At 41.0% G+C, this 21,726-nt stretch overlaps 1 protein-coding gene across 1 annotated transcript in view; it reads left to right on the forward strand.

Annotated features, from left to right (window-relative positions):
* The first annotated feature begins 8,638 nt into the window (after positions 1-8,638).
* Positions 8,639-21,726, forward strand: part of LOC139313677 (sodium-dependent neutral amino acid transporter B(0)AT3-like) — a 33,688-nt gene continuing 20,600 nt past the window's right edge. Inside the window, exons 1-3 of the mRNA XM_070939107.1 lie at positions 8,639-8,792; positions 15,734-15,874; positions 18,384-18,521. Of these exons, the coding sequence (XP_070795208.1) occupies positions 8,639-8,792; positions 15,734-15,874; positions 18,384-18,521 (433 nt within the window). The remainder of the gene's footprint in view (positions 8,793-15,733; positions 15,875-18,383; positions 18,522-21,726) is intronic.

The following is a 21,726-nucleotide window of genomic DNA, read 5'->3' on the forward strand; positions in this document are numbered from 1 at the left end:
CCTAGATAAGCGGATCGCTCAAGTGACCGCTTATCGGGACATCCCAAACCGACTCTCCGAATGCTTGCGCATGGCGATGCAAGTGGAAAGGGGACTGCATGCCAATGACATGCTAAAGCAACCAGAGGCCAGGGAAAGATACCAATTGGACCCGAGGCCACATACCAGACGGGGAACCATGGCACTACGGCCTACCCAAAAACCTTTCATTCCGCGGAGCCCAATGAGGTGCTACAGATGTGGAGGAATAGGCCATCTAGCAGCAGCGTGTGGAACCCCGGGCCTGAGGCCAAACCCTAAGCCAAAGGCATGACGGGAACGGGGCCCCAAGCGAGCCACCGATGCGCCACAAAGTCTCCCCCCAGGCACAGAGGTCTTCACCCACCTGACTGAGACAAGGGGAGTCCCGGATGATGGAGACCAATTCCCCGACTCGTATGACAGCGAGGACGAGGGTGAAGACGACCCAATGGTGAGTGGACCCATCCACCCTTTCCTTTTCCCCATACGCCTAACAGCCCCAAAAACAGGTACCCAAGAGACTTTCCAGGCCCTGAGAGATTCAGGCTGCACCAGGTGCCTGATTAATCTACCCACAGTCCTAAAATTGGGGATCCGAGCTAAGAAACTCAACCACCCAATTCGATTTAAGCAAGTTGATGGGACCCTAGTAGGGGGAGCCTATGCCACACACCTGACCGAGCCAGTGAAGCTAGAACTAGGGGATCACTGGGAGATGATACGGTTCATAATAGCCCCCAAGATGGCCGATCCAGTCATACTGGGACTTTCCTGGCTAGACAAGTGGGGTCCAATTATCTGGTGGCAAGAGGGGACCCGCAGATTGAGGATAGCCAAAGGACCCCAACCTCTGCCGTTCCAACCAGAACAAACACCCCCCACACTCGAGCCCCAACGTCTCCCGCCTGAACAAAAGAAGATGGCATCGATGCAAGGGCCCCTCCCGAAGGGCACTGCGAAGCAACTGGGGCCCACATCCAACAGCGCCCATGAAGCAGAGCAGATTCCAAAAGACTACCAAGACCTAGCAGAGGTATTTAGCAAGACCGAGTGTGACGTCCTACCTCCCCACCTCGATGCCGACTGCGCCATCGAAATCATCCCTGGGTGAAACTACCTAAACCTAAATTGGATGCCATGACGCCCCGTGAAATGCAAGAAATGCGAAACTACATAGACAAAAACCTACGAAGGGGTTTCATTGAGCCAGTCAAACCGCGGGTCGCGGCAGCAGTCCTTTTCAAAGAGAAGAAAGATGGCTCTATGCATCTGGTAGTTGACTTCCGGGAGATCAATGCGGTCTGCGTACACAACTTATACCCTCTCCCCCTCATGAAAGACATGCTAGCCCACCTGGCCAAGGGGAAGATTTTCACCAAACTAGACCTCCGCGAAGCCTACTACCGAATGCGCATCAGGGAAGGAGATGAGTGGAAGACAGCATTCAACTGCCCCCTTGGGAAGTTACCAATTCAAGGTGATGCCATTTGGGCTACAGGGAGCCCCAGCCGTGTTCATGTAATTGATAAACGAAGTTCTACATGAGCACCAGTACAAAGGGGTCCTCGTCTACCTAGATGACATTCTCATTTACACAGAGACCATAGACGAACACATACCCCTCGTACGCAAAGTGCTGGAAAAACTGCTGAAAGCGAACCTCTATGTCAAACTGTCAAAATGCGAGTTCCACCGATCGCACCTAGACTATTTAGGTTACCGAGTGTCAAACGAGGGGATAGAGATGGACCCGGCTAAAGTACAATCAGTCCTAGACTGGCGACCCCCTCGCACCCGCAGGCAACTACAAAGCTTCCTGGGGTTCGCGAATTTCTACAGGCAATTCATCCCCTCCTTTGAAAGAATTGCCAAACCTCTGATGGACCTCCTAAAGACAGGAAGTCCGACAACGAAACCCCGCCCGGGACAGCCTCTACAGTGGGACCCGGCCTGCCAACAGGCATTCGAGATACTAAAACAAATGTTTGCAAAAGAACCGATCTTGAAACATCCTGACCCCGAACAACCCTTCGTCATCTAAGCAGATGCCAGCGATGTGGCAATAGGTGCAGTCCTACTCCAAAAGAACAGCCAAGGGGACCTGCAACCTTGTGCCTACACATCCCGCAAACTCACCGACACAGAGAGACGATGGGCGGCGTGGGAAAAAGAAGCGTTCGCAGTGAGATGGGCGCTGTTAACCTGGTGACACCTGCTAGAAGGAGGCCAGACACCATTCGAGGTTTGTACTGACCACAAAAACCTGGAGGCCCTCAAGATTCCATGGAAGTTATCGCCCAGGCAAGTCTGGTGGGCCCAATACTTCAATCGTTTCAACTTCGAGCTGAAGCACATCCCAGGGGGGGAAGAACTTTCTGGCCGACGCCCTCTCCCGAATGCCTCAATACAACAGTAAATGTGAGCAGATAGTGAATCCCATCATCCCTCCTGCCCAAGGAGTGGGCCAAGTAACCACCAGATGGCAGCATCGAGACCAGCAGGGCCAACCCGCCAGTGACCTAACGATGAGGCTCAAGGCAGAAACGTTCCGAGACAATCAACATCTCTTGACAAAGAGAGATGGCTTAGCATGGAGAGGGACGAAACTTTATGTCCCAGAGGCCTTACGCACCTTGGTCCTCAAGAGAAGTCACAATGTCAAACCAGCGGGACATTTTGGCTTCCTAAAGACTCTGTACTTAGCACGGAGACATTTTTGGTGGCCCCACATGAGAAAAGATGTAGATAGCTATGTAAAAAGCTGTACCATCTGTGCCACGATGAAAACCTGACCAGGAAGGCCCCCGGGGCTGCTGCAGCGTGTAGCTGAACCGTCAAGGCCATGGGAGGAGATTGCTATGGACTTCATAGTCGAACTGCCGAGGAGCAGCGGAAGCACAGTGATCTGGACTGTAATAGACTTATTCTCCAAACAGGCACATTTCATACCCTGCAGCGGACTACCCTCAGCCCACCAGTTGGCCGAACTGTTCGTAAAACACATCTACCGCCTGCACGGAGTACCCAGAAGAATCATCTCTGATCGAGGTGTCCAGTTTACAACGAAGTTCTGGAGGGAATTTCTTCGATCCATAGGATCATCCCAAGGCCTCAGCTCGGCGTTTCACCCGAGCACCATTGGGGGGGCAGAGAGGTTGAATGCCATGATAGAGCAATACCTGAGGTTCTACGTGGACTACCAACAATCGAACTGGGCGGACCTCTTATTGTTTGCGGAGGTCGCATATAACAATGCTGTCCACAGTAGTACAGGACTAACCCCATTTAAGATAGTGAGCGGCATCGATTTCGTCCCCATGCCAGAATACCCAAGGGAGCCTCCTTCCTCAGTTACTTTAACCGAATGGATGGCAATGTTGAGAGAAACCTGGGAGAACGTCAAAAGGGCATTAGACAAGGCAGCACGGTCTTATAAGAAACAAGCAGATAAGCACCGAGCTCCCCAGAGGCCGTTCCAAGTAGGGGAGAAGGTCTACCTCTCTACCAAGTATTTAAGACTCAGACTCCCGACCAGAAAACTGGGGCCGAAATTCATAGGACCATTTCCAATAGTAAAAATAATCAACCCAGTCACAGTACAATTGCAGTTACCCCGGTTACTAGGGACGATACACCCAGTTTTTCACAGTAGCCTCCTGAAGCCTGTGGTAGGGTCAACTTTAAGGCCGGTGCCATGTGATCCCCCGGGGCCCTTGATTGTTGGAGGCCAGACCCAGTATGAAGTACAGCGAGTTCTCGATTCGAGGTGGCACAGAGGGCGCCTCCAGTACTTAATTAAGTGGAAGGGTTATCCCTTGTCAGAAGCTTCCTGGGTGAAGAGCACAAATATCCAAGCTGACCGCCTCATAGCTAAATTCCCTGCAGATCACCCAGACAAGCCGGGAGGGGGAGGGGTACACCCTCGGACGGGGTGAGGTACTAAACTTGTTGTTTATCTCACGCAGGCCCCACTGGGAGAGTGAAGGGAGAGGGGCCGGATGTCAGCGTCTCACCGCTGGCATAGAGAGGAGAGAGATAAGCCCTGAACATTTGCCTGCTAAATCCCTTTGAAGGCCGGTCGTCGTGGAAATGAGGAGGGGGGAGACATTCCTGTGAAATAACGAGACAAGAAGTCAGTGGAGTGACTTAGAAGATAGACAATGAGAAGCAGATAATTGGGGATTGGAAAGGGAGGGATTGGGGGGCAAAAGGTCAGTCTTGTCCGCATTGAGTCATGATCCAGTTGCTGTGCTCAATTAAAGAGAAGATTTCCTTAAAGATTGGCAGTTTGGAAATTCATTTATTATGAGATAGCATCGAAGTCTGACACCTGCAGCATCTAAACATATTTCAAATAGGTGAACCTGTAACTTAACTATGGTGAACACTAGAAGATATTTGCTCTGAATTCTGGGGGAAAGGGGGTTATTATTATTTAGCATATGATGAGAACATGACAAAAGAGAAGTAAACATATATACACAATCCTGGGTAATTCTATACAAAACAGGAGTATAGCAGTTGCCTCATAACTGGATGTCTAATTCAACTGTCCAGGAAATTGCGTTGGGTGTTGCTTCATGCGGATCTTCTAGGGAATTAGAAAATGCATGTCGTGAGCACTCTTGCACAATATGTTTAATAATTTGTATATCACACCACAATCGCAACAAAGGAAATATTTCCACACTGATACAGGGACACTTAATTCTGTTCAATTTTGACCAGACAAAGCAAGGCAGGTCAAAAAAAGGTGGTTTGCTAGAGGAATCACTAATAGGCCACAAGAAGGTACCTTGGACAATTTGTCTTTCCAGGCCTTCTCAGGGTTAAACTGGTTAGAAGTTAAGTGAACAACTGTTTTCCAAGTTGGCCTATGGGATTTCAATCTTGTAGTGGGCTGTGCATTGGAGAGAGAGAGAGAAAGAAAAATAATAAATGCTTTCCACATAGTTTCCACAGACCTTAGAGACCCAGTGTTTCTCTTTTCATTATATAGATTAGGACAGCTGTCTTAGATGGCTGATACTGAAGAGAGACAGTAATTATGATCTTTGGAAGGCAGAACTATATGAGCTGATACTGAATCCCCTACACTATCTTGTATGGTAGAATGGAAGCAACTCGTACTGTATTAGATTACAACTCAATTGCTCACACAATTTTTCATTTGTCTGAGAATGTAGTGTTTATGTACTTACTTTGAATGATTGAATGGCTATTGTGGTCTTGTGGCAAACTACTACACTACTACTACTACTACTACTACTACTACTACTACTACTACTACTATTACAGCAACATATCTGCTGATGATACAACATAACAGAGTGGTATAGATTTGCTATTTTCTATAGATATAGAAATCCTCCATGTGAGAGACAACTCTGCCAGTAAGGATCTCTGTTCATGTAGACAAGGTGTACATTGTACCACAAAATTTCTTTTGGGAATAGAATAGAATAGAATAGAATTCTTTATTGGCCAAGTGTGATTGGACACACAAGGAATTTGTCTTTGGTGCCTATGCTGTCAGTGTACATAAAGAAAAATAGAATACATTCATCAAGAATCATAAAATACAAAACTTAGCGATAGTCATAGGTTACTAATAAGCAATCAGGAAACAATCAATATCAAAATAAATTGTAAGGATACAAGCAACAAAGTTACAGTCATGCAGTCATAAGTGGGAGGAGATGGGTGATAGGAACAATGAGAAGATTAATAATAGTGTAGACTTAGCAAATAGTTTGACAGTGTTGAGGGAATTATTTGTTTAGCAGAGTGATGTGTTCGGGAAAAAACTGTTCTGGATTGCAGTGCTCTATAGCGTCGGTTTGAGGATAGGAGTTGAAACAATTTATGTCCAGGATGCGAGGGGTCTGTAAATAGTTTCACAGCCCTCTTTTTGACTTGTGCAGTATACACGTCCTCAATGGAAGGTAGGTTGGTAGTAATTGTTTTTTCTGTAGTTCTAATTATCCTCTGTATCTGTCTTGTTGGGTTGCAGAGCCAAATCAGACAGTTATAGAAGCGGAGATGACAGACTCAATAATTCCTCTGTAGAACTGAATCAGCAGCTTTTTGGGCAGTTTGAGCTTCCTGAGTTGGCACAGAAAGAACATTCTTTGTTGTGCTTTTTTGATGATGTTTTTGATGTTAGGTGTCCATTTTAGGTCTTGAGATATGATAGAACCTAGAAAAAAATAGCTGTACACAAAATTTCTTCTGGGAAAGAAATGGTGAGCTGAAAATGGCTCTTTGAAAAGTGGAGCTGATGACTGTGGTGGAATGAATAGCCATCGAGTCTTTGTAACTCTTCTCCAGACACAGAAAAAGCAGTCTCTGGTGAGTTTTCAGCTGTGAGAGATGAGGGAATAATTATCTTGATAAAACCGTGGCCAGCACCTTTAAAACAACACTAAATTCCACTACTTCCTTTTCTAATCAATTTTGGAAATTGCTTATTAATTGCTTTTTAGTTATTAGGACTTTTGGACTAATACATTTTACAGCACAAGATACGATTCTTGCAATCCTTAATGAAAGAAGTTTAGGGATTTAATTTTTTTCCTGAAATAAACAGCAAAAGGGTGATTAAAACTTTGGTTTTTAGAAAGTTACAGACTAAGGGTCCAGATAGATTTGAAATAAGATTTTGGAATTCATTATAAAGAATCCTTCTCATGCTTTTGTTTTGAATTCTTTATAGTAAGTTGTAGTAAGATAAAACTTAAAAAAAAAGTGGTCACTAGAGGAAAAGAATTAAAGATTACAAATAAAGTAATGAAGCAAAATATTTTATCATTGGTCATATTGAAGTATATTTTTGAACAATGGACCTAGAAATTAATTTTAAGAGTACCTCTATTGATAGACTGTTTAAACGATGTTGTGAAAGAACAAGTTTTATCTGAAATGATTGAGAGTAATTTGAAAATAAATTTAAACATCACAGATACAAGAATGACATGGAAAAAGATGGCCATACAAAAGAAACCAGCTTAATTGCTTTAATAACAAACCAAGATAGTGATTTGGATAATTTTCCTATATTGGATTTACAAAAGAGGCTTGTTAAAGAATTGAAAAATTTTGAGGCAAAAATAAAAATGAAAAGAAATAAAAGTTTTAGGAGATTATTTAAAAGGAGTAAAGATTAAGATTGTTAGAAATAAAAGGAAGGACTATAAAGTTAATTTATTTGCCCAAGCTTAAAATAGATATATTATCATTTCCGGTAACCCTTAATGGACTTCTGCTGACATCAGAACTGAAATAATGAGGTTTTATGGATTTGACTACAGATAAGAGATGGGAAATGAGATCATTGGCTATATTTTAAGAGAAGGCGATGAGTTACTAAAATTGTTTATATTTGTTGTGATAAAGGGGAAAATCTCTTCATATATTTCTTTTTCTTTACTATATTCTTATATTTTCTTCCTAATTTTTTTAAAAAATATATTAATTTTAATGCTGTTGGTAGTAATATACAATAATTTAATAAATTATTGTAATTAAAAATGCTTCCTCATAAGGTTGGCCAAATGTGTGAATTGTAGGATGGCATGGTGGATGGGCATGTGGCAGTCTGGTCTGAAAAGCAGCTTTATTTCTTAAAGCTTTTTTTCCTGCATTCTTTCAGTTCCTAGAGTCATCTGAACTTATCTTCAGTGTTGTCCGTTGGGGTTGAATAGCAGAATCAAATACAGGTATTCCTCGCCTTATGACCACAATTGAGCCCAATATTTCTGTTGCTATGTGAGACATTTCTTTTGCCCCATTTTATGACTTTTCTTTATGACAGTTATTAAGTGAATCTGCTAAGTTGTTAAGTTAGTAACATGATTGTTAAGTGAATCTGGCTTCCCCATTGACTTTGCTTGTCAGAAGATTACAGAAGGTGATCATGATCCAGGGACACTACAACTGTCATAAATATGAGTTAGTTGCCAAGCTTCTGAATTTTGATCAGGTAACCATGGTGATGCTGCAATGATTGTAAGTGTGAAAAATGGTCCTAAATAACTTTTTTCAGTTTTTTCAGGCTGTCAATTTTCAGTGCCGTTGTAAATTTGAGCAGTCACTAAATGAATTCTTTTTAAGTCAAGGATTACTTGTACCAAAAATTAATCCTGATAGATATCCTTATTAAGAAAATGCTTGCGTGGAAATTAAATATTCACATTTAGGGAGTGTGTTTGTATGGGCATACACATATCCACCAAATTAAAATGAACAGAGAAAGCTATGTATATATTTGAAACCACTGTGCAATTATAAAATATTCAAAGTACCTTTATCACATTAGGTTCAGTTGATTTATGGGGACTATTCAAAGTCCACATAAATCAATTTGTCACTTAATAAGCTTAAAGTGATCCCTAGAAAAGAGAACAGAAGCTTTAGTTATCTTCATGTGCCCAAACATTTCTGATGTTTTGTGTGTACATAAATTGCTAAGTACTCTTAGATTCCTTTGGTGTGATGTCAGAGATGGAAAGTTCCACATCCATTGTTCAGAATCTGTCAGGCAAATAATGAGGTTCAAAGATTATGCTGCTATTTACTTCAGAGAAGAAGGTGATAAAGGAAAAATAAGGTGGTGAAGATGTCAAGAGTGTCTCTTGAGGGTATAATCACTGAAGATAACAAAAGGCCACGTTGGGATAATAAAATCCAATACATTTTAAGCTGCATTGGATTTGCTGTAGGCTTTGGAAATATATGGCGTTTTTCCTATTTGTGCCATATTTATGGCGGAGGTAAGAGAAAATTAGACCTAAGATATTCCTACTTATTCTTCCATTATATCTACATGTGTCCTTCAAGCTTCTTCACTAAAAAAAGCCAAATCCATTATTTTAGTCCAATGGATTATAATAATGGAACTGAAAATTAGTCTCTCAAATCTTATAACCCTTTGTGAAGTTTCCAAGGTTAAAAGGCATTGGAGACTAGTCAGTTAAGTATAAGAATGCACGGTATAACTATCAAGAATTTCATGTTAACTGAAGAGAGAGAAATAATGAATAAAAAAAAGGTTTATTTGAGGAAGGGAAATTGTACTGTAGTAGTCTAATTATTAGTAAGATTAAAAAAGCTGAAGTATTAGAAGGCACCACAGTAGCAAGTATCCCATCTATTCTCTGCTTTTCCTTTGCTTTGACATTGGCTTATACCATCTGGGAACTGGCTACGTGTGGTTGTCTACTGTTTCCCTGGAATTTGTATATATTCCCTATTTTCTTTGTGTGAATGTTAGGATGTTTATAGAGGATGAGGGATGTCCCTGCAGAGGACAGGCAGCGGGAGAAAAGTGGAGGCAGCCCAATTCACATGGCCACCACTGTTTCAAGTCCTTTTCCTTTGATCAGATACGGGGTGGTACTTATTTCATCCCTCTTTGCTGGTTATTGCTGCTAAATATCAGTGATATTTACAGGTAAGATCTCTTTATGACTTGATTAAAGATGAGACAATTTACCTGCTAACTGTTACTACTGGTGAGCAAGTTTCAAGACATAGATTTAATCTAGTTTTTTTAAATACAGCATCCACTCAGGTAGGTGTGGGGACTGTGACCTATGAGAATGCATAACCTATACTTCAGAAGCTATGTTTAAATTGGGACAGGCTTTAAAGGCCAGATGTTTATCTAGACTTGGGTCAAAGTGATCTATTGGAATATTTGGTCTTCTGGAAAAAGCTAGCTAAGGAGGCTTGGGTGTGAAATAGGAAAATTGAGGGCCCTGTGACCTTTTACATTTATGCTGAGGATGGCTTATGAGACCCAATGTAAACCTTCATGTGCTAGTGGCATCCATGATTTCTCCACAATCAACTCATGGATAAGGATGGATTTATTGTACTCTAATATGACATTAGATACTTTATTAAGTCAAGACCTGAAATATCATAGTGCAATTCTCTTCATAAGTAAATCCTTTTGCTAGCTGGGTTACCTTAATACTTTAAAAAAATTCCAAAGAGCATGAAGTTAGCACGGGTGATATGGTTAACCATCACCATTTCCACTGCTGATTTTGGTAATATTTTCTAAACCTTTTTTTATTGCAGATCTCAGATAGAACTCAAACAGGAAATTCCTGCACTCTTTAATTCTGGTCTCTCTCCCCCACCCCATTCCTCCTGGGAAAATAAAGATTGTTCAATTCTGTCTTTCAGTGGCTTCAATCTCTCATAGACACTGACCAGTCCTTATGTGAAAATCAAAATCTCAGCTGCTTTTCAGCAAGGTTATAAAGTTCTGTCTGAACTTCCACTGTTCTGCTCTTATCTTTTAATATGTTCATGTGTCAGTAGTGTCAGCAAAGACAGTTATCATTATTTTTTATTCTTCAGTAATCTCCATTTCCCGAGCAATCTTATCTTCCCAGAAAGTAGCTTTTCAGATCTCTTAATGTTCCAGGCAGCATCTGAAGTCATAAAGGTCTCAATAGAAGAGTTTTAGGGGATGCCTTATCTTCCAAGATTAAGGATTCCTTGGGTGGTAATAAAAACTCAATTTCTCTCAATTCCTGCTAGAACTCATTTGACTTCAAAATAGTATATAGTAGAAACAGATTTGCTCTTTTTAAAAATATGTATACCCGTTATGTGCTATGGTATTTAAAATAACTCTGTTGATCATAAATGAGATTGAGTAAAGTGTACATTCCAAAAATAAATCTTAAACTATCTTGTGTTCTTTGGAGAAATAGATTTGTTTTTCTTCAACTGAGGGTTTATTGTCAAAATAACCTTAAAGCTATCCGGATGATTTTCTGTATCTCTTTGATACCATCTGGATGTTGTTTGGAATTGTGCAGAGTTGATAGTCCTATTCTGATTGTGTAACTTTAAAAATGTGATATTTATTTCTGGATGCAGAAATGTGATTTTTAAGTTCAGGGTAGTTTGTAGAAATCATTAAAGCATAACAGAAATTTAAACTGCATTCACTTCTAAAATGAAAAAAAGAAACGTTTAGTAGGGGCACCAAATCTGGACTGCAAAAATCCAGAAGATCATAAGAGGGTAGTAAAACTAGAATTTTCTGATTCTCTTGGCTGCCATGTTCTTGTTATTTGGATTTTTGCAGCCTAATTTAGCGTTTTTAGTAAAAACTAGGATTGGACCATATGAACCATTAAGTTCATATAAAGTTTAACAAATGCTTTTTGTGTTATTTGCATGAAATCACTGATACTAGACCAGGGATGGGTTCTACTTACCTTTACTACCGGTTCGCAACGGGAGCGCATATACACGCTTGCTTCACTTGCAGGAGCGCAGGCGTTTCTGTGCAGGTGCAGAAGCTTCTGCACCTACACGGATTGTCAATTATGACATCTGGGCAGGTGGCCAGAGCCTCCCGCCGCTTAAACTACCGGTTCTAAAGAACCAGACAGAACCGGGAGGAACCCACCACTGAACTAGACATGTATCAGACTAGATTGAAGAAACAGAATTCTTGTTTGTATATCCTTAAAACTATGTGAATTTCTTCTACAAATGGGAGTTCTATAAGATTATGAAAGAGAATGTTTCTGAAAGGAGTAGCATTATTTCTGAAATTAGAAAATGGATGTATTTTCAGTCCAGAGTTGCAGAAATGTATAACAGACTATATACAGGAACCTCAAAAAACTCAGTACAATTATTGATGGTGTTGTGAGAATAATGCTTGGTTTAAATAATAAAAATAATAGTAAATAATGCTTGGCTGTTTGGAGATAGTTGCGACAAAGTATACTTTTATTGTTATGCACCAATTCCAGCGATCACTGAGCTCCTCATTTAAAATACTGCAAAAGAGCCCTGAGCAAAACAAGCAACTAGTTATATATATTTGGTTTGTTGCCCAATAGAAAGGATGACAAAATGAACAATATGACCCTTACACTGGAATGCTTTTGATAAACTTAGTGGAATGACCTCTTGTTACTTTTCAGGCTAATAGGATTCTACTTTTTTAGATTAATATCAGCTTGAACAATAAACAGCTTTGTTTATTGTATCCATATCCTTTCACATTCTACTCAAACTCTGAAGGGAGGATAGCCGTCATTCTCTTCTTGGTCTCCATTCTATGGTTTTAACCCTGAACCACATTTTATTTTTTTTTATTTTTATTTTATTTTTGATTTATATGCCGCCCTTCTCCGGAGACTCAGGGCGGCTTACAATGCGTTAAGCAATAGCCTTCATCCTTTTGTATATTTATACAAAGTCAGCTTATTGCCCCCACAAACCGGGTCCTCAATTTACCTACCTTAGAAAGGATGGAAGGCTGAGTCAACCTTGAGCCTTGGCGAGATTCGATCTTACTTTAATTGCAGACAGCTGGTGTTAAATTACAGTGCTTCTGTCTGTTGAGCTAAACCAGGCTCCTGGTTTAGCTCAATACTTTTTAGTATTTAAACAATAGACCATATTATTTATATGGACTATGAAGAAGCAAGATAGGAAGAGTATTGATGCCTTTGAACTTTGATTTTGGAGAAAACTCTTGAGAATACTGCCGACAGCCAAGATAACAGACAGATGGATAATTGACAAATAAACTCAGAGTCTTCACTCAAGGCGCAAATGACCAGGCTCAAATTATCCTACTTTTGACACTTTATGCAAAGAACCATCTCTCTGAAAAAGGCTCTAATGCTGGGAAAAGTAGAAGGGAAGAGAAGAAGATGACCAGCAACTAAGTGGACAGACTCAGTTACAGCAGTGATGGGTGCATTGTTAGGGGACCTGAAAGATCAGATTAGGGACAGATTGTCATAGAGAAAATCTATCTATGTAGTCACTAGGAATCAAAGACAATTTAATGGTACATAACCAACCTATCAATCTATCTATTTCTAAAGCATAAAAATGAACATAAGAATTAGACTCAAGGCCCGCAGGCCAGATCCGGCCTGTGGGGTGTTTAGATCTGGCCTACAGGGTCACCCTGGAAACAGCAAAGGACTGGCCTCTGGTGCCTCTGCCAGTGAAAACAGAGCTTGAGAGGGCTGCACACGGTTCTCCTGAGCCCCGTTTTTGGCTGTGACGGCCTCCTGCAGCCCTCTGCCAGTGAAAATGGAGCTTGAGAGGGCCTCACGCAGCCCTCCCAAGCTCCTTTGTTGCTGGCAGAGCACTTGGGCCACCACAGGCACCCTGACATGAGTGACGGCAAACTGCCACACCCACCCTAGCCGTGCCCCCCCACCCAAGGTCAAACACAGCCCTGATGTGGCCCTCAATGAAATCGAGTTTGACACCCCTGAATTAGACCATAATGCATGACTCCTTAAGTACAACAGAATGCAGTTTAACAGTAACAGAGTTGGAAGGGACCTTGGAGCTCACCCAGAAGACCTGTACTAGGGATTCGAACCGCCGACCTTTCTGATCGACAAGTTCAGTGTCTTAGCCACTGAGCCACCTAGTCAGATAACAACCATGCATGCAGCTGCCTTCAGAGCTCTAAGTAGCACATTTAGAGCATCATCAGAGATCAAGAACAAGCATCCAGCTGTGGTAAGAAGTGATGGGATAAGAAGAGAGATCCTCAGGAAAACTGATTTCAAATAATGACTCAGCAGAGAAGTAACCTTACAGCAATAACTGTTTCTCAACTCAGCCATTTTACAGGAAGAGGAAACCAAATATATACCATGGTAGGTTTTTTTTTTTTAAAAAAAGAATAAAATATGGTATAGTAAATAGGAATTTTAATTTGCAACAATAACAAACTTTATAGGGCCCAAATCACAAAGCCTTTGGACTGACATGCGAAACATCTTTGCTGTTTTCTTTCTAATAAATAGCAGTGTATTCCACATTTTCTGTTAATCCCAGTTCTACTTCAAATGTACCTAGCATTCAACATTTTCTACTGTTACTGAATAACTCACATGTAAAATTCCTCATTTGTGAGCATTTGTTGCTTTCACTGCCCGGCTCAGATTAGGTGTCCATGAGAATATTTTCATCATCCATTGTTACTGATTGATTTGGCTTTACTGTCTGGATTGAATGGCTGAATGATTTCAGTGATTTATTTTTTTGAAGGACTTTTTCATTTTTGCAAAAGAGAAAGACAAATGCTCATGCGTTTGTATGCTTTGAATCTTAATATGGTGAAATTATTTTAAGGTTGCACTGTACTTTGTGCCTCTCTGTGTTGCTTTTTCAGATTTAAAAACAGCATTTGATTCCATACACTGAGAAAAACTCTGGGGAAAATTAGCAGCCTCAACAGTTGATTGCTTCACCTCAAAGTTAATCAGGTTTTTTAAATATGTACAACACATTATCACACACATCAAGGGTAATAGCAATGGGGACTTAATTGGGCCTTTTCCCACCTATAAGGAGTAAAGGAAGGACATATACTACCCTCTTGCAGATCAAACTTTACATTAATGATATAGTTGAGGTTTTTTGCCAATCTGGACTTTGCACCTCCATTTTTTTGAGAATTGTTCCTAACATATTCTTTTATATGAAAATGATGTAGCCATTTTCTCTTTATCAAGATTGACTACAAAGGTTTCTTGAAGCAAAGATATTTTCATCTACTCTGATAGAGAACAATTCAAAATCAATCACTCAAAGAATGTAGGGTTTATTGCCTTATAAGAGAAAAAAACAGAAGAGAGCTTTTATAATAATCCTGGTATATTTTTTAACAAGAGAGAGATGAGAGATTGATATTATACGATATGCTATATACCATACCAAAAGTCTTCAAACTTTTTAAACAGTGGGCCAATTCACGGTCCCTCAGACTGTTGGGGGGACGGACTATAGTTTGAAAAAACATGAACGAATTCCTATGCACACTGCACACATCTTATTTGTAGTGCAAAAAAACATGAAATAATAATATAATTTCTCTCTCTGTCTCTGTCTCTGTCTCTGTCTCTGTCTCTGTTTCTCTCTCTCTCTGTGTGTGTGTGTGTGTGTGTCTGTATCTCTGTCTCTGTCTCTGTCTCTGTCTCTGTCTCTCTCTGTCTCTGTTTCTCTGTCTCTGTCTCTGTCTCTCTCTCTCTCTCTGTCTCTCTCTCTCTCTCTCTCATTCTGATTCTCCGGCGCCTCATCTCTAGCTGGGTCTTGCTGCCTGACAGATTGCAGCGGGAAACAACGGACAGCTACTTCCGGCATTTGTTGGTGCTGGGCGTGCCTCGGTCACTTGGGGAGACACACGACCTGCTCTCTGCCCCAACACACTGGTCTGACCCATGCCATGGCCGATGCTGCTGCTGTTACCGGGGGCGAGTGGGGCAGGGTTGTATTGTGGATCCGTGTCCTAATGGGCTCCAGGAGGAGTAGTGGACCTTATCTCCCCCATTGTGAAGCACACTAAATTTCACTGTGCTGCGCAAAATGCTGCGAGAGCAGCGGGCAGGTCATGGAGATGACAACAGAAGCAGTTGACTGCGGCTGAGTCAGCCCAGTGTCTCAGGCAGAGAGCAGGTCGCGCATCTTCCTGAGCGACCAAGGCGTGCCCAGCACCAACAAGGGCCAGAAGAAGTGCCTGCGAGACCCAGCAAGAGATGAGGCACCAGGGGCCATAGTTTGAGGACCCTTGCTATATACCATGCTAAACTATACAGTACTGTATACTGTGATACTATGAGCAGTACAACAAAACATGTTAATAAAAAAGTAGACAAAGCTATTGCTTATCTGTGTTTGGCTGTTCTATTTTTAGGTGCATTCTTGATTCCATATGTCATTGCTCTGGTGTTTGAAGGAATCCCAATATTTCATCTTGAACTAGCTATTGGACAGTTCTTGAGGAAAGGCAGCATTGGAGTCTGGAATCATATTTCACCCTATCTAGGAGGAATTGGTAGGTTATGACTTATTTTCAGTGTTGCACATTCCTACAAATGCCTGGGATTCACACTTGGAAAAGAAGAGATGTTGTCATACAAAATTCCCTGCAATAGCAATCTCAAATATGTGAGTGCCAGTGGATTTTGAAATGAAAGCACCCAAAATTAAGACAGCATTGTCTACATACTTAGGGACTTTCTAAGAACCCAGAAATATAGTATAACAATTTACAAATTAAGAGAAAAAGAATATTTAACTTGCTTACCCATTGATAGAAATGGATGCTTTATGAAGTCCTATGCAGTGGTGAAATCTGAACCGGTTTGCTACCGGTTCGCTGGCTGTGCATGCATGTGTGCATGTGTAGTTTGCATCAAACATACGCTGTGTGCCATGCACAGTACACACCAAAAGGAGGCTTGGGAAGGTAAGTAGAACAGTAAGGGGGGGAATCAGCTGTGATGCGCGATCTTGGGAACCTTTTAAAAAACTTTTAAAAAGCATTTTTACTACCGGTTTGGGCGAATAGGTAGTAAATAATGCTTTAAAAAATAAAACAGAGGTTCCGACGATAATAGATGTGCCGCACAATTGTCAGAACCTTTTTAAAAACTTTTTTAAAGCATTTTTTTTACTACCTATACGCCCGAACTGGTAATAAAAAAATGCTTTAAAAAAGTAAAAAAAAAAAAGGGTTCCGATGATCGCTCGTTGCTCAGCTGATCATCAGAACTTTTTAAATACATTTTTTTACTACCGGTTTGGCAAACCAGTAGCATTTTTTACTACCAGTTTGGGCGAATCAGCCCAAACCAGTAGCATTTCACCCCTGGTCCTATGCAGGGGTGGGTTCTACTTACCTTTACTACTGCTCACAATGGGGCCACACGCACTCTCACTTCACTCGTGCACGTGTATGCTCTTCTGTAAATGCGCAGAAGCGTTCTGATGACGTTGGGGTCGGTGGGCGGAGCCTCCCACCAGTTATACTACTGGTTCTATAGAACCAGTGCGAACTGGGGGCAACCCACCACTGGTCCTATGGCTTCCAAAGTGAAGAAGTTTCCTTTCTAATAAATAGTAGTGTGTTCTACATTTTTTGTTAATATCAATTTTACTTCAACTGTACCTAGCATTCATTATTCACTGATTGTGAAAACTATTCTCACATTTTCCAGCAAATATAAGAACTAATACTTCATTATTAGGCGCAGTGGTTAGAGTGCAGTACTTCAGCTACTTCAGCTGACAGCTAGTTCAGCAGATCAGTGGATCAAATCTCTCCGGCTCAAGGTTGACTCAGCCTTCCATCCTTCCGAGATGGGTAAAATGAAGACCCAGATTGTTGGGGGCAATATGCTATTTAATATACTGTCTTTGGTGTAAGCCACCCAGAGTCCTTGGAGAGGACTCTGAATTAAAAAATAATTCAATATTTGCAATTCCCTAATTTTTTCAATTCTGCACCATAACAAAATTAAAATAGCATACTAGGAGAAAGCATTAAAAAATGAAAATGTCATAAAGTTAAGAAAAATGATTTGCAGAAATCATGAAAAGTTGGACATGTGTATATACATATACATATACATATACATATACATATACATATACATATACATATACATATACATATACATATACACATACATACACAGACAGACAGTCACACACACAGCAATGCACACCCAAACAATACTTACTTAAATTAATGTACTTGGATGCACATTATAATCCTGTTAGCATCTTTTTAGATTCCAAACATAAAAAATCCCCTTGTAGTGTTGCTAAAACTTCACTGTTATACTACTATTTTTATTATTGTAATTTTATACATTAATTGTCATCATTACTGCTACTCTTAATTTTTTAAATCTCATTATCTTGTCTGCTATTACACTTTTTAAAAAAACATTTAATAACATATTTTGATACATTTTTATGCCAGCCAGGGAACTATAGTTATTGGGAGGCCTTGAAGCTTAATCCATCAATCATCAAGCAAGAACTGTGTATGATGGCCTAAGCTAGGTTGCTTGCTCTGGTCCCATTAATAGTATTATTTTTGCCTTGAAATCAGGTGAGGAAAAAGTATCTGTGATAGCTCTGCCACTCCTGCAAATCTTTCCTTAATGCTGTACCTGTCAGTGATAACATACCTTTTTACAAGTGTGTCCTGCTTGCCTCATTCCCATGTTGGCCATACCTGTCTGGGCCTAGCAGATCAAAACCAACTTTTCAATAACATCCTTGATTAGAAAGAGACACCTCTAATGAGACTTCTTAAAAGCAGTAACACTGACAAAAGCTAAAATCACAGGACGTTTGCCTCTGCTTTCACTTGAGTAGGGAATGCACAATTTATTTCTACACATTAAGCTCATATACACTTATAATATTACAGTTCTAAAGCTGTTTGCTGGGAACAGGAGTGTGAGTTTGTAATATGCCTTTAGATTTCCCCCCAATTCCTGTTTGTTGGTGCTGCTGTTGATTTCCTGTTTATGTTGCTTGTTCCGTAGGTTATGCTTGCATGATGGCATCATTCATAATCGGCCTGTATTATAATATGATTATTGCCTGGGTGTTGTGGTACCTGGGAAACTCTTTCAAAGTGCCCTTGCCTTGGAGCAACTGCCCGGACGACCCCAGCAAAATGGGTGGGTGTGTTTTCTATATATTTTAACTTTCATTCATTAGCAGCAGAGACATGTTACATGTATCCTTGACATCAACACCATAACTTGCCAGATCTGAAGGAGTCCTGCACTTGTCCTCTCTTGTCTTGACCTGGAACAGCTGTATAGACAAACCCTATCACCATTGCCTCATTCCAAAATGAAGACAAATTCTTACCAGAACGTATAAGAGAAAGCACAAGTCTATGAGGGAGGGGTGGTGTTGGGGAGCAGATTGTGGCTTGGATAAGTAAAAAAAAAAAAATTGGGGGGGGGGGGGCGGAGAATGACACCTGATTCTTTCTTTCACATTACTGTATCAATAGTTTGTGTACGGTGTGTGATTAGCTTAATCAAATATACTTAACCTTGCCTAATAGCTATAATTATTCACTATAAAGTTTGCCGACTCTGTAGTATTAGCACCCAGCATGGTACGCTGATCAATGTAATCAGCAATATTTCCTTAGTGCCTGCTGGGCTTCATGTCCCACTTGATTTAAAAATTAAATTAAATGAGAAATTAAAGCAGCAAGTTAGCAAATAGCAGCAAAAAGCTTTCAGCATTTTCCCATTACTCCCAAATGCTTTTAGATCCATCATAAACCACGGAAGATGTTTTGACAGTTAAAATTGTGGGTACCCACCACCTAGAGTTTGTTTAGAATTGAGCCTGGCTCCCAGAAAAAAAGAAAGATAAAATCAGGGTTTTTTTTTTCAGGTAAAGTCAAAAAGGGCAAGATGACTGTGCAAACAAAGCCCTAGCCCTTTTTTGATGGGGCAGGACTTATATATATATAAAATATATTTATATATAAAATATTTTCTATTTTTACTCTCTGATTATTGGTGTGTGTGTATATATATATATATGGATATTTTGGCAGTTACACCGTGATAGAAAAATTATTATACATTTGTTTTTGATTTTTTTTAACTATAACAAAATGCTCTAATAAAAATTTATATATATAAAAAAGGGGGGGGCAGGATTTCAATCAGATGTTGTAGCTGCTCTCCTGACTTTTTTTTATACCTTTCCTGTAGACACTCTTGGATCAAGGTGGTTGGTAGGTATTATTGGGAGAAGGAAACTAAAGGGAGACAACTTTTGGTAATTGGTCTTTTTGCCAAATTGGTATTTTGGAACTTCTTCATGGCAGCCATCTTTTAAGAATATGACTAAGTGACAAGATTTTTTTCTGGCTGAGTAAATAGCCCCAGAGAAATATGCAACCCCTTCTAGCCCAGTGTATTTGGTGACACTGGAGTTGCAGGAGCGGTACCTGAATGTCAGCAGAGTGGCTGGCCCTCACAGGGGGCATGCCAGGAAGAAGCAGCAGTGGCAGGCCTCCTCACGCAGGCTCCCTCATCCTGGATCCATCCAGGGACTACCTGGGCATGCCAAGCTTGCTCCACGGCTAGGAAAAAGGGTAGCTGAGACTGCGTGCTTTGGGTCACTCCAGTCTTATGAATTTCTAGCTTGAGAAGGTTCAAATGTAAAGGAAGACTAGGCCTGCTGCAATTCACTTGTCCCTCTCTTGAGTTATCCCGCATTGAATTGTCCCAAGTTGTCCCATGGCAAAGTAGCTGCAGAGAATTGTTTTGTGGCAAATTGGCTGGAGTGAGTTGGCTGGGGCAAGTAGCCCTAGATCCAGAAATTGAGCAGCTTTTTACACCTTTCATACTATCCTAGAACAGAAATAGAAATAGGGTTATGGTTGAGGTGTCCCACAGTGCACAATGAATTATTTTTTGCTTTTACTTTTCCCTTTGGTACACATCACATCTTCCAAGGCCTAAAAGGATAGTTTTCATACAGATCCGGCTGAAGAAGACATGCTTCAAATGATTTCTTTAAGCTGACTTCTTTATATTCAAATTTGGGTGAGAGAACTTTTACAGCCCCATCTAAGGAAAGTTTAAAGAGCCATACTCCAATTTGTTCTGAAATTAAAGTGAATAGCATCCCTTGCAATCATGCGACATGTAACAAGAGCATCATTTGCATACATCTCCGCATATCTCGTCAAACATAAGAAAGGGCATCAACTGAAAAAATAATGGCTGTTTTGCATTCCAGCTCAGATGTAAATCTCTGTTCTGACCCAGCCTTAGCAGAAGCAAGAAACAGACTCAACAGACTCCTTGTCATGAAAAACCCCTTTATTTACCTCTTGTGAATTAATTGCATTCACCCACTAAAAAGTCTAGGTATTAGTCCTTCAAGGAGTTAACTGCAGTAAAGACCTTATCAGTTCCTTGCGATAATTGCAAGGCTGTGAGCTCCCAGCCGAAAGGCTGCAAATTAAGTTCTGGCAAGTAGTCTTTGTGGCACGAAACACAATAAACAAAATCTTCAGAAATACGAACTGTTCTCTGCTATGACAGCCACTCCCCTTTCCTTCTATTTATTCCCCAGTCAAGGAAGGGCTATTCAGGGTCTACCAGGTTCTGGTGGTTCTGATCAGTGCTGGAAAACTGATAGCAGACATTTTGAGTAGTTCGGAGAAACGGTAGTAAAATTCTGACTGGCCCCGCCGCCATCTATTCTTTGCCTCCCAAATCCCAGCTGATTGGGAGAAAATGGGGATTTTGCAGTAACCTTCCCCATGCCTGCCATGCCATGCCCACCAAGCCATGCCACACCCCCAAGCCACACCCACAGAATCAGTAGTAAAAAAATGTGAAACCCACCACGTGTGCTTTGCTTCTCGAGTTCACTCCTTGTCCTCCGTTGCTCACCTCTTCTAACTGCTCTGCGCATACATGCATCTGGAACAAGCCCCAGCTGTTCTTTCTTCTCACTCATCTCAGCCTCCAAAGGCAGCTGCCTCTCTGGTAGCTGAGAAATGTCGGATGGCCCTGGCTCTATCTCTGCGTCCAACGCAGAGCATCCATCAGAGTGTCAGCGTCCAAATTATGTTCTCCTCCAGCGCTGACATGAATGAAAGAGGAAGAAGCTTTGTTCTAATGCTGAGATGAACCTTTACCTGACACAGAGCCTTCCCCAGACTACAGCACTGGCCCAAGTTCCTCCCCAACCTCCTCTTCCGCTGGCAGCTGGCGGGCCACAACAATCTCCCTAGATTAAGAGTGTTTTATTCCCGGGTAAGAATGCATAAGATTATAGCTTCTTTAGAGATAGTTAAGCTACAAATTTGCCACATAGGTAATATGGTGGTAA

This window comes from Pituophis catenifer, unplaced genomic scaffold, assembly GCF_029215685.1.
Source record: "Pituophis catenifer annectens isolate HBS135680 unplaced genomic scaffold, rPitCat1.0.hap2 SCAF_3, whole genome shotgun sequence".
Lineage (NCBI taxonomy): Eukaryota > Metazoa > Chordata > Lepidosauria > Squamata > Colubridae > Pituophis > Pituophis catenifer.